The sequence below is a fragment of the Ascaphus truei genome, chromosome 22 (genome assembly GCF_040206685.1).
Source record: "Ascaphus truei isolate aAscTru1 chromosome 22, aAscTru1.hap1, whole genome shotgun sequence".
Taxonomy (NCBI): domain Eukaryota; kingdom Metazoa; phylum Chordata; class Amphibia; order Anura; family Ascaphidae; genus Ascaphus; species Ascaphus truei.
The window spans coordinates 11,537,342-11,551,949 of NC_134504.1; the positions used below are offsets into that span (position 1 = coordinate 11,537,342).

At 44.7% G+C, this 14,608-nt stretch overlaps 1 protein-coding gene across 1 annotated transcript in view; it reads right to left on the reverse strand.

Moving 5' to 3' along the window:
- PRKCA (protein kinase C alpha) overlaps positions 1-14,608 on the reverse strand; it is a 306,575-nt gene that overhangs the window by 76,523 nt on the left and 215,444 nt on the right. The window contains 2 exon segments of the mRNA XM_075579975.1: positions 8,877-9,005; positions 14,201-14,312. Of these exon segments, the coding sequence (XP_075436090.1) occupies positions 8,877-9,005; positions 14,201-14,312 (241 nt within the window).

Sequence of the window (14,608 nt, forward strand, 5' to 3'; positions counted from 1 at the left end):
ACTGACGCGCGCGCACACACACTGACTGACTGACGCACACACAATGACTGACGCACACACACTGCATGAAGCTGTAAAGGAGGGAGGGGGGGAACTGGATTGATGTGAATGGGGGACAAACAGAGAGAGGGGGAGGGGTGAGGAGAGAGAGAGGAGCGGGAACATTACATCCCGGGCAACGCCGGGTCTCTCAGCTAGTATAAAATAAACGTAAAGAGAGGGTGCATACCATTCAATGATGGATACAAAAAAAGGAACAACAGGACAGTCACTCTTATACTCCCAGAAAGTGAATATATATATCATTTACGTGAATCACTATCCGTATTTGAAGTGTGTGTGTATATAAATATATATATACATACAAATGAGCATACAGTAATATTTCCATTTGCTATTTGCCTTGCTATGGAGGGTTTTTGTCACTTTTTTACTCACATAACTTCACATACACATACATATATAATATATAATATATATTATATATATATATATATATATATATATATATATATATATATATATATATATATGCAGTGGAAGTGTATTTATTTACCTACACACTCACTCCACATTTCAGTAACATACATATACATCTAAATAATATTCACATATACACGTTTGCTATAAATGGAATTATTACAATTTTACATTATATACACGTGCAATGAATGGAATAAAGACTGTAATAAGTTTGAAATCGCCTATCCGAGCTGCTATGCATGGCTGATCCCTTTTCTCCAGCTTCCTTGAATGTACTACTGTATGAGGAAGATCATGTGACCAGATGCTAGTGCACGTTTAGAGAGGGAGGGCAGTGCTGACAAAGGGGTGTGCCTGGGTTTGTGACAGGCCATGAAGGGGCAGTGCCTAAGCAAATGCTTGTTAAAATAGAATACAAGAAAATTGGTCTTTCAAAGTTGTTTTTTTAAAAACAGAAAATGCTAAAAGTATTATTTCTTACTACAGAACTGATTTATTAAAAAAAACACACATGCAGGATATAGACTGAACTGCAGCTTTAAAGGGGTTAAATGTAGCTGGGCCATGATAATGAACATATACACCAAATGATTTCTATCACTGGATATACAGCATAAACAGACAAGTCTTTGGTTTCTGAACGGCAAGCAGGTCCTCACATTGGATTTGTGATATTTAAGGTGATTTAGCGAGGTTGCGGTGTGCTGAGATTTTCAAACAGGGGTTCCTAGGGACCCTTGGGTTCTCCGTATATCCCTAAAGTGCTCCCTGCAATTTTTAAGGCATTTAAAAATGGTATAAAATACAGAAGAATTTACAATGCATCTGATCTCAGACGCGATATTAGAGAGGGTTGGGGTTCCTTACAATGCATCTGATCTCAGACGCGCTATTAGAGAGGGTTGGGGTTCCTTACAATGCATCTGATCTCAGACACGCTATTAGAGAGGGTTGGGGTTCCTTACAATGTATCTGATCTCAGACGCGCTATTAGAGAGGGTTGGGGTTCCTTACAATGCATCTGATCTCAGACACGCTATTAGAGAGGGTTGGGGTTCCTTACAATGTATCTGCTCCCAGACGCGCTATTAGAGAGGGTTGGGGTTCCTTACAATGTATCTGTTCCCAGACGCGATATTAGAGGGGGTTGGGGTTCTGCAGAATTTCACAATATAATGATGGGGTTCCTTAAACAAACTACATGTATAACTCCGTGCATTTCAACTTTTTTTTTTTTTAGTTAGCAGCAGTGGAGGGTCCGTTTTGCCTCCTTTAAAAATGGACCAAGCATCCCACACCTGAAACTTGCCGGAAGTCGTGCAGCGTGGGGTTACTTTTTCCATGAGCGTTATATCCCAGATTGTAACGCTTTATTTTAATGTTATAACCTGGCTGCCATTTTTTTTTAACACCCTGCAAACATAAGAAAACTGAACCTTCAAAAAAATACAAAAAATACATGCATTTACTAGTTTTAAGTGCAAATCGTATAGTTTATTTTGAAATATGTCTACATTATGCTCTCATCTCACATGTGACCAATCACAAAGAAATGGAATAAACGCTTTCATTCTCTGTAATATGACTGCGCATAACGGAAAAATCTATATCTATAATGAAGTGAGGAATCTTATCAAATAAATACTGCTGCGTAACCTCGTCAATTACCCTGTTTTATAACGAGTAGCAGCAGCCATGCTGTTTACTTCTTCATATTAGAAACCAGTTTCTGGCTCTAAATTTCACAGCAATTCATTTTATGCTTAAGAGATAGCCCTATAATTAGAAGCAATTAAGATGAGGCAGAAGAACGACCTGGGCCTGTCAATGTCACTCTAATGAGACAATATTGAAGCAGACCTAATGTATTCCCCTTCCCCGGCTCCATCATACACACGGTTAGTGTAGGATAAGGATAAGGGGTAGAGTTTTAGTATAGGAAATCAGGGTAAAGGGTTAAGGTTTTTAGGGTAGGGGATTAGGGTAAGGTTTTTAGGTTAGGGGTTAGGGTAAGGGGTTAAGGTTTTTAGGGTAGGGGGTATGTAGACGGACGTTCACAGAGGTACACAATTGGAGACTTAGCATTAGTCTTAGGGGTAAGATTAGGAATTTACCTTAGCGGCGAAGTGGCTGGTGGCCAGTTAAGTAGCGGCTAAACGCCAGTGGAGATTTGAGCGTGGCAAATGGCCGCAACCAAATGTCTTAGACCACTACAGGGTATCTATGAGCGCTCTATAGTCAGTGACCTGCGTAGAGATAACCACAGAACTGTGAATGTTACACAATGTAATGAAGAGAATGATTGTGCTGCCATGACTGAGGCTCCATGGCTGAGGCTCCATGGCTGAGGCTCCATGACTGAGGCTCCATGACTGAGGCTCCATGACTGAGGCTCCATGGCAGTGGCCACCGATGGCCGAGATTGATGCCCAATGAGTGTGGAGACCCCAAATATTACACCTATAGGATACTCTGCAGATGTTGACTGAATGGTCATACAAGCAACTTAACTCTTTGGGTGCTCCGAGATGTAGCTACTACCGGGACTATGGGTCCCCTGGAATGTCGGACCCCATGACGTACTACCGTACGTCATGGGGATCCGACACTCCAGGGGACCCATGACCGTGGTAGCTACGTCACAACCTACTTGCTCGTTTTTATGTAGGGGAGGTTGTGTTCTGCGCTCTTGGGGAGCGCAAAACGCCATCTTTCAGGAAAAGGAAAGGAAGGTGAGGATTCCTCCCCTTCTGTCCCGCCATGAGTGACGGACTGGTCACGTGATCGCTTTGGAGAAGCGGTCACATGATCGCGAACGCCTGAAAGGGGGCATGGCGTGGCCCCTCCGGGTTAATGCCAGTTCTCATCCATTTCCCCTCTCTCCCCCCCCCCCCACCCCCAAGGCTCCCAAACTTCAAAAAGCTCAGGAAAATGTGTAGAAGATGATAGGCATATTTACGGTGAGATATGAGACCCCCCCGTTTTATTAGATACTGATAACTGTGTCATTGACATGGTACAAATAAAAGGGTGTTTTAAAATGCCACCAATGATCCTGTAAATAATAAGAATACTGGTTGTCCGCACAGTTTGGTCTGTACTCGTTGGCAAAACGTTAAGATAAATACAGTGTAGATTTCTCACCAAGTTTGTCGGGAGACAACCAAAACTTGTCCCCTCCCCAAATCCATGTTTCACTGCATTAAATGTGGCTAAAATGCGATTATCACTACAAGACATTTTGATAATAGTGATCTGTTCTTCAGATTAAGGCATTATGACCCATACAAATCAGTTAATCTCTGCATTTGGGGTCAGTCATACCCATTGGATGACTGCCTCAACATGAGTACATGGAGCTATAGATCTGTATATGTGACAGGGCAGGGGGTGGGCCAATGCCTGTCCTCAAGGGCCACCAACAGGACAGGTTGTAAGGATATCCCTGCTTCAGCACAGGTGGCTAATCAGTGGCTCTGTCTTTGATATCCTTACAACCTGACCTGTTTGGTGGCCTTTGAGGACTGGACTTGGCCCACCCTGGACTTCGAATATACCACCAATAACACGCCAGCGTGAGCAATAGCCCTTTCTACTTCTACACGTCACAGGGCCCCTACAGTGCCAGCCCTTACGCTGACATATTGGGGGCACTCCAAAGGGTTATTACCATTATAACGCTCATCTAAACAACTCTTTTCAAAAGGAAAGAGCCCTAGAAAATACAGCTACAGTATAGTGATAAGAATTCAGATCCAATCCTCGTTGCACTGTGGAGACGATGAGAGCACGAGAAGCAACACCCCCCACTGTGCTGCTGTACCATACAGTATATTTGTTTCCAACTGGCAGCGGATACATTATTTATCGGAATCTTTAATCCTTTGATCAGTGGGTGTCCTAAAACTTCCAACCCCACGGACTGTGGATATCTCTGGCAGCGCATCTGAGAGTGGGAGGGAGCCCGCAGAGATGCACCCCTCCAGCTGTGCACACATTCTGCAATGGGGGGGGGTGGGGGTGGGGGGGGGATGAAGAAAAACTCTATACATTTCCAAACAGAGCGAAAATCGAAGCATTTTGCATTTTTAAAAAAAATCGATCCCTTTATACAGTATGTGCCCTTCACATGACGTCCAGCAGAATGTCATCTGCTAAAAAAATTAAATATTTAATTTTCATGAAGAAGCTTATTTTAGAACCTGTTCAAAAAAAGCCATCAAGCCCATGATGGTAAGCTACGGTATGCCCACCTGCCTCCGTTTACCTTACCGACTCCTCTTCCCAATCAGGATCATGAAATACGGTTTCTCAAAAAAAACATTCGTAGTTCTGTGTGTATAGATTTTTCTTTTTGATTAAATCCTTTAATGTGTGTCCTTCGTGCCTCTTCTTCTCGAAAAAAAATTATACGTCTTTCTCGACTTCTATTCTAGCATTCGCGTGATTAAAATGAGTGCAAGCTCGTCCCTTCTTCTGTCGGATTTTTTATTTAGAAATGAGTCGAGTGTCTTATTTATACAAGGAGTGCATCCTAGTTAGTCTGAATATATAGTCAGGGCTCGACAAATGCACTCGCCCACTCACTTGGGGCGAGTGCATTTTGCCCGCTGTCTAGTGTTACCTGCGGCGTCTCCCGCCATTCTCCTCTGCATCTTCGAGTGTCTCCCCTTCCGCTCGTGTGAAAATAGCTGCGCGGCGTCAAATGACCCCGCGTTGCCATAACAACGGGACGCTACTTGACGTTACGTATTGTCCCCTCGTCATATGATGCCGCGCATGTATTTTCACACGAGTTGCCTGGGAGACACTAGAAGAAGCAGGAGAATGGCGGGAGATGCCGCAACATGCCGCCGCCCCCGAGACTCGCAAGCGGGTAAAGTGAGGGGGGTGAGAGCGTTTGGAGGGGGGGGTGACTTTTTCTGGGCGAGTGACTTTTTTTTTTTTAGAATTTGTCGAGCCCTGTATATAGCCGTTAAAGTAACAGAATTTTTAAATAAGATTGAAGCAGGGGGTCGCCAGAGCTGAAGCACGCTAATTTCAGCTCCGAACCCCCTGCTCCCTGAGATACTTACCTCTGTAGGGGTTGCCAGTATAGCTTCGCGGGTTTAAGGCTCCAAGATCAGACAGGCCAATAGGAAGCTGCAAGGGATGACATCACGGCTTCCGATTGGCCAGCGCGATACGGGACCTTTAAAGCCCCAATATCAATAGCCCCACGTAGCTAAGCCGGAGCTGCTACCGGCACCCCCTACAGAGGTATCTCGGGAAGCAGGCCCCCCTCGGAGCTGAAACTAACATAGTTTATCTCCTGAGACCCCCTGCGTCATACCTATCACGCTAAAAAAAAAGGAAAGCGGGATTACTGCTTTAATTAGTGTGATACAAAAAAGTAACATGGCATTGCAAAAGAGGAAATGTAAATAGGCAGGAATTAGAGTGAAGGTGAGAGGTGTAGAGAGCAGGGTTCCTTTGTGGTCCCGAACCTATATTTTTAATCACTAGATAGTTCTTAAAGGTTTTGCTTATACTTTTTCTTTTCTACAGTCCCAACCTCTGAGTGTTTGTAGTACTGGTATAGCAAATACAGAAATTAGTGTTAATCTGGATGTCTTCCACAGTTCCTCCAAACGCCCCAATTTACCCTGTAATCTCCATGTCATGCAGTGATAAATCTGCAGACGGGGATTCTGGGTAGTGGCATGCAAATGAGCACTCGGTGTGCTTTTTGCAGGCCTTGAGGGTTTCTACAGGGTGTATGTACCCAATGTACCCCCGATTAGCTGAGGCGGCATACCGCTGTTCTGAACGATACAATAACAACAGCATTTTACAAATTCTGCATGATAAGTCCCCATGGAGGCTGTTAAAATCCCCACATCAATGCAGAAATGCATTGCTATCCGCGTGTTGGCTGGGATTAGCATATTAATTCATCCGGATGGAACGTTTAAAGAATAATTTCTATCACATTCTAGAGATGGGATTACCGATTCTTCGCACACATACCATTCCTGTGAATAACGTTGCAGACCGATCTGATACTACAACTGCCAAATAAGGACTCCTGTGTGTGCTAACAGAACACGCACAATTTGGTTTGAGATACCCGAAAAAGGGTCTTTATCTCTCCCCACACCGGACGGAGCACGTTCACTGATGATTCTAAACAATACTTTGGGGCAATTCTACAGCCAGAATCCATGAAGGCAGGGGTTCTCAACTCCAATCCTCAAAAGCCACCAACGGGTCAGGTTTTCAGCATACCCCTGCTTCAGCACATCCCTGCTTCAGCACAGTTGGCTCAATCAGTGGCTCTGTTGAAAAGTTCTGACTTTAAGCCGCACTGCAATTTGTTCTCTTTCAAGCACAATGCCAACTCAAAGTTGCTCAAAGATTAATTTTACAAATGTACAATCAACTGAATTAGAATAGGACTTTGTTTTCGGTCTTAAATATAAATGTAATTAAAAATAAAAATGTAAAAAAAAAATAATAGCAACTTTCTTTTAGTAGAATTCATCTTTTAAAGTAATCCTACTCTTCTATGGTTGCAAAGACATGCAAATGAGCACACAATGTGTCTCCTTTATTATTCTTGTCCATTTCGTTGAGATAACTGTCTGTGAGTAGGGTTCCTGGCTCTACACTTCTTTAACCCAGGCTGTGCTGAAAAAGATGCGTAACACGGCAGTTATAAGCCTATACAAAAAAAAACAAAGGGTGACACATTACATGACTTGCTCATTTGCATGTCATTACCCAGAATCCCTGGGTACAGTGGAAGCATTGCATGCTAAGCGATAATGGTGAAAGACAGGGTTGCAGACCTGCCTGAGAGGTGCGAGTGTGCATATAAGTGCTATTTTTTGTTTGCAATATAATGGTGATAAGTCCTTTTATTGTCAAATTGAGCCCAGTGGACTTTAAGGCCTCGGTCCCGCTGCGCTCGTTGGCGCGGGCGGCGGGTCGCGAGTTCCCCACCAGCAGGGGAATCCTCGCGAGCCGGTCCCGGTCCCCACTGGCTGCACAGCTGATTACACGCTGTAGCGCGTCAGCCGCTGGAGACACCAGAGAATGGTGTTTCCTAGCGTTGAAGCGTGACGCGTGTGGCTGTGAGCCAATGGGGAGGGGAGGCTTCGGGAGGAGGAGAGGCTTCGGGGAGCGGGGAGGAGTGTGGAGTGAAAGCAGGTGAGTGCCTGTCTGTGTGTGTGCCTGAGTGCGTGCGTGCCTGTCTGTGTGTGTATGTGTGTGCCCGAGTGCGTGAGTGCCTGCCTCTGTCTGTGTGTGTGTATGAGTGCGTGAGTGCCTGCCTGTGTGTGTGTGTGCGCGCGTGTGTGTGTGTATGAATGAGTGCCTGCGTGTGTGTGTGTATGAATGAGTGCCTGCGTGTGTGTGTGTGTGTGTGTGTGTGTGTGTATGAATGAGTGCCTGCGTGTGTGTGTTTAAACTTACTTTCCAGCTCCAGCCCGAGTCCGTGGAGGGAGGGGGGGGAGAGTAGCGGGTCCCTCCGCTCAAGCCACGCCCCCCTCCCTGTCAAACCACCCACCTCCCGCCCACCTCCCGCTCCGGCTCCCGCTCCCTACAGACCGCAGATCGCGGTCTGTGTATCTCAGCGCACCGCCTGTCAGCAGCGCAGGTGCGCTGACTCTGGGAGCGGGGCCTTAGCCTAAGAGTTTACAACTGGTCGATATGGAAATTCTTTGCTGACTGAGAGTGAATACAATTGACCACCTTTGTTCACACAATGCGATTAAATGCCTTTTGTATGTTTCTTCTTCCTCTTTCCAGTGAAACGGTCACTTCCAAAACCTAAAAACCATGTCACCATATTATTGGGTTAACGTTAAAGGCATGAGGTATTCCTGCCAACACTCGTTTGGAAGACTACCTACAACGTACATTGAAATATGGATCGACTCGACTGACCGTAGCCCCAGATAACATTTCCCCACAAGTGCAAAAATGATGCAAAACGATTTTATTTCGGATTATGCCCCATTTATTCTGCAATGGGTGGGTAGGTAGCTTTGATAAAACTCCCATGGAGCATCCATTTCGGTTTTCGTTAAAGAACCCAACAAAACTCTTCGCAGACATTATTACATCTGAGAAGGAATCTCTTGGTGGTCCATAAAATCCAATCTACCCTTCAAAAACTCTGTATTGTTTTGATTGACAGAGACTTTCATAAGGACAGCAATACAAGTTGTAGGAATGCTGACCTAATGACTGCAATTCACTTATAAAATAGCCACAGAGAGCCCCACACCCAATTACTCTTAACGCAAGCTGAAAAGAATTGTAGCAATTCCCAGATACAGCATATCTACAAAACGGTATGGTGCGATCTTAACCCCCAAGTGTAAATATATCATGAAACGGGGACTTACTTAGGACATTCAACTTCTCACCGATGACTTCGGCTTTCAGGAGAATCCTTCCCCTCCTTTCCGTGTGATCCATCCCGCATAAGCTGGGGACATTGATCACGCACACTTTGTGCACGTTCATGTCACATGCTGTGGGGAAAGTGGAAAAAAAATTGATTATTACACAACCAGATTACCTTCACATTCCGAGCAGCCTTCATTTCTCAGCGCCCGTAATAACGACATTACCCGCGAGTTTCAGAAGCCGGATTGGACACAATAAATCGAGGAGTCGTATTTGTGCGAAGAAAGGTATTGAAGAGAATACACTGTATCAACACGTCTGTCCATGATCCTTTTTCAAAGGGACCAACCACATTATCTATTGGAAAGCTTCCGCAGGCTGTCCCAAAGGGCTGGGACCCGCTGCGCCCGGCGGCGCGGGCGGCCGCGCGAGCGTTCCCCACCAGCAGGGGAATCCTCCCGAGCCGGTCCCAGTCCCCCCTCGCTGATGGCTCACTACGCACTGTGACGCGTCAGCCGCCAGGGGATTCAAGAAAATTGTGATCCCGAGCGGTGACGCGTCACGTGGTGCGCTGATGAGCCAATCAGCGGCGGGGGGCGGCAGCTGTCATCAGGTAGCTTCCAACTCAAGGTAGTGTGTGTGTGTGTGTTTTTTTTGTGGCAGAAGGGGGAGGGAGCTGCTTACCTTACAGCAGCCCGCAGCAGCTCCCTCCTGCAGCCCGAGCCCGTGGAGGGAGGGGGTGAGGGGGAGTAGCGGGTCCCTCCGCTCAAGCCACGCCCCCCCTCCCACTCCCGCTCCTTACAGACCGCATATCGCAGTCTGTGTCTGTCAGCGCCCCGTCTGTCTGCTGTGCGGGCGCGCTGACTGAGGGAGCGGGGCCTTAGCCTAAAGAAGGCTGCAGGGTAACCTCAGAAATCTCATCAATGTAACATTTTGTTATTCCCTTAAAGAAGCTATCCATACAATATCCTACACGTGTGTGGTTTTTTTTTTAAAATAAATACGTTCTGTAGTATTAGATAATACTCACTGATTTTTTTTCTTTTAATTCAAGTCAGTGCCATTTTTAATGCATTTTAATAATTTTTATAATTCTTTGATTTCTATAGAAGATTGTAAACACTTTCCCAGTAGTGCAAGATCTTTGTAACACTTTCCTGGTTGTGATCATTTGTTGCCAATGTTCCCAGCAGTTTGAGCTGCAAACTGTAACAATAGATACTGTTACCGTGGTCATATAAGAATACATTGTAGCTTCTGAGTTACACCGGAAAGGCAGCCATATAGTGGACCCTGGGAAGCAGGATTTTTGCTGATCGATCACGGGAGAACTAATCGATCGGCAGCTTAGGTAATTCGTTTTCAATAAATGTAATCAAAGGCTGCATATATTTTTTTATTAAATGTTAACCTGCTTGGTCTGCCTCTTTAAAAAGGTATCACAGACAGATGTGTTGACATACAGATGCAGCAACAAGTATCCAAACACTTGCCTTTGAAAATCTGGAGCAATCTCCCAGTAATGCTGCAACATTTCTGTGACATTTCTGCAAACAGACTAATGGCCCATCGGATTAACACAGCGGGGGTCCCTGGCAGTCTCATTCAGTTTGAATGGGACTGCCAGGGACCTCCGCTGTGTTAATCCGATGGGCCATTAGTCTGTCTGCAGAAATGTTGCAGCATTAATGAGGTATTGCCCCAGATTTTCCCAGGCAAGTGTTCGGATACTCGTGGCTGCATCAGTATTGGTTCTGCAGAACCAAACTGAGCAAGCTACAATGTTTGTGTGCATCCTTTACAACGACCATTGGGAATTTTCTAAACGGGACTTTAACATGGACCCTTGACCACTGGACCTTTGGTTCTGATTAAGTGCTCTATGCTCAGACAGGTATGACCACCACATGAGCTGTATATTCCAGTACATTTGGTAGTGTAAGTGTTACATGGCTGGGTGATTTGCACTAGTACAGCACTTCACTTCTGGAGTATCACTTCAGTGTTGACGCTCTGTTTGGTTTTGGCAGCCATGCCACGTATTAGGTCACTTGGGAAGAGAGAGGATGTGAGAGAGATATATTAAAATACATGAGAAGGATCAAGAAGAGGGGAATATTTTCCAGAAAATAAAGGGCACTAAAAATCAGAGAGAGAGACGAGAGAGAGACGAGAGAGAGAGAGAGAACGAGAGAGAGAGAGAACGAGAGAGAGAGAGAGAGAGAACGAGAGAGAGAGAGAGAACGAGAGAGAGAGAGAGAACGAGAGAGAGAGAGAGAACGAGAGAGAGAGAGAGAGAGAGAGAGAGAGAGAAAGAGAGAGAGAGAGAGAAAGAGAGAGAGAGAGAGAGAGAAAGAGAGAGAGAACGAGTGAGAGAGAGAGAGAGAACAAGAAAACACTTTTAAACTACAAAGGTGGTGGATACATAGACAAGCCTCCCAGCTGGTCTGGTAGAGGCCAGCCCAAGGAAGGAATTGTCCTCATCTGCTATTACATTCTCTGCCCCTCACTCCAGATAACATATACTATGCTGTTGAGTCCGCACCTTGTTGTTGACACAAAATTCCTCCCTCGAGTCCTCTGTAACATCTCAAGGAAGGCCCAGTGTCGTCCTGAAAGCTCACGTGCTTCCAACATAATGCAGTGATTGAAATGCCATAAAAAGCAGTGGTACTGTGCTTTAATAAGACAGAATGGCAGACACTGTTTGGGCCACCATTTTTAAAATGTTTATGGTTGTATCAGCGCAAATTATTTAAAAAGGAAATACAAAGATTTTGTTTTCTACACACAAAGTTCATTTTAATAAAAGTAAACAATAGAAGATAAAGTTGGTTTCTAAATAATAAAAAACGATGGAATTCATTCCCACCTATTATCACACATCAATCGCAGCCCCTGCTCGTCTCCTGCGCTCTACCCATAACTGTCTACTTTCCGCCCCTTTCACCTCTACTGCTCTCTCTCGTTTTAATCCTTTTCCCCTCCCTGCCCCTTACCTGTGGGACTCGCTCACACTCAGTATACACCAAGCCCCTTCTCTCCCCGCCTTAAGTCAACTCATCTCTTAAATGAAGCATCCCAATAGCCTGGGCTCATGGCTACTGCCCCACACCCACAGTCGCTCCTACCAACCATTGTGGCCAGACACTGACATCTACTGTTCTTACCCACAATCAAAGCCAGGCACTGCCATCTACTGCACTTAACCACCATCAAGGCCAGGCACTGCTATCTATTGCACTTACCCACCATCAAGGCCAGGAACTGCCATCTACTGCACTTGCCCACCATCAATGCCAAGCACTGCCATTTACTGCACTTACCCACCATCAAGGCCAGGCACTGCCATCCACTGCACTTGCCCACCACCAAGGCCAGACACTGCCATCTACTGCACTTACCCACCATCAATGGCAAGCACTGCTACCTACTGCACTTATTCCCTCTCCTGATGTCTCAAAGTCTCCCATCGTATCACTTAGATTGTAAGCTCTCCGGGGCAGGGATCGCCTTTCCTATTGTCTGATCTTGTTTATTGCACGTATTGTATTATAAGACCCTGTACTGCATTGTCTCTCTTGTAAAGTGCTGAGTACGCTGTAGGCACTACATAAATAAAGTTATACATACAGTATGTTATCGGTGAGCCCCATTATAATATGTTACCTTTTCCCAACAGGTGACTTCACACTGGGCTCTCACTCTGTCACACTCAGCACCTTTGTTTTTGTTTTTTTAACTCATCTTTGGACTTGCACAGCAAAGTCACATCCCCGTGTTCAACCCCCAACGAAATAAGTAGCAAGGAAATTTCTACTTTGCCAGAAAGTTGTGTATATCACAAAAAAATCCAGCACTTGGAGTGAAATGTTATGTAAATGCCATGGGGTATTATTAGCTTGCCTGTGTCAAACAGACCATGGAAAATCTCTGACTGGATCTCCAAGTTTTTTATTCTAAATATACACTCCTTCGCTGAGCTGTCCTGCGAAGACGTGAGGTGATGGAAATGATATCCTCAACATTTCCCACTCCGCAGTGTGGTGGGGAAGGTAACATCGTACTGGTTGAGTAAACTCCTAGACCTCTGTTTAGCTTTTGTGGAACTCTATTGTAATCACTATATTGAATAATATAAATACTTTTAGTGTTATATAATATATATATATATATATATATGTATCTGTTGAATACAAGGCACTCACAGGCTCTTGATTAAAGTGGCAAAAAGATTTGTTTTATACTTATACCGTAGATTGACGTCCATCTGTTATAAGAATAGAACAAATCTTTATGCCACTTTGATCAAGACCTTGTGACTGTGCTGTACGGTAATATTTTTCTTGTATGGAGCTGACCGTGCGCGCGGCACATAGAATTTTTGCAGGCACAAGTCACTGCCCCGCAGAGCTCACAATCTATGTTGTTGGTGCCAGAGGCACAGGGAGATAAAGTGACTTGCTCAAGGTCACAAGGAGCTGACACCGGGAATTGAACCAGGTTCCCTCTGTGTTTACTCAATCAGTATTGTATAATTATTGCCGCTCAACTGCAAGTGTGTGTGTGTGTGTGTGTGTGTGTGTGTGTGTGTGTGTGTGTGTGTGTGTGTGTGTGTGTGTGTGTGTGTGTGTGTGTGTGTATATATATATATATATATATATATATATATTTATTTATATATAATTATGACGATAGTCTTGACTCGAGGTAGAGCGTATCATGATGACGATAGTCCTAGACTCGAGGTAGAGCGTATCATGATGACGATAGTCCTAGACTCAAGGTAGAGCGTATCATGATGACCATAGTCCTAGACTCGAGGTAGAGCGTATCCTTACTATATTCCTAGACTCGAGGTAGAATTAAATACATTGTGTGCACAGTTCTAGTTAATGAATCACTTACTGACATTTATAGTGTAACTACTTGAGCATTAACGTTGAGTGACAAAGGCTGCGACTGGTCTATATACTTTGTATGTAACTCGTAAACATCTAAGTAGGAAATAACCTCTCCATTTTATTGCTCAGCTGCCTCCAAAGACCCAAAGAACAGCACTAAATGCTTTATAGCTGTTAATTGTAAGAATTACTGGCTGTACGAACTGTAAGAATGACGTCAGCTGTTTTTCACTGAGTAGGAAATGGCATCGCCTCAACTTCAAGTGCAATTCAGTCTACTTGATGAAAGAGTCACCAATGCATTTCCCAGCTATGGCCTTCCCAGCCCTGAATGGTTGGAACATCAGAAAGTGACTTTCCGCAGGAGGAAGCACCAAGGCCAGAGACAAAGGAGATACACACACGATTCTACTTACTTTCACATTTCATCCCTTGGTGGATGAGTCCATACAGCAGTGAGCCACAGTGGTCGCAGAACGTTGGGCTGCCATAGTTGTGGATTTTAAACTTGTGTTTACTTCTTGGGTCCTGCAAGGAGAAAGCAGACACGTTTACATGAGTACTCCACTCATCTGGTGGCAAGAATTTACAGGAAAGAAGGATGTCGGCAGCTTGCTGACAAGAGAACTATTAGTGCTATAACTGGTGTGTGGCACCTTATAAAATGTGCTTTTATAAGAGTTTTTAACTTTATGGCTAGTAGCGCACTAGAGGTGAACAAAGAGTTAAGTTCCTGCCCCCCTTGTCAGTGGACGCACAAGCGCTAATGTTCTCATTGTTGCATAGAGCACCGGTTCCTAAATGTATCCTATACCAATAAACTC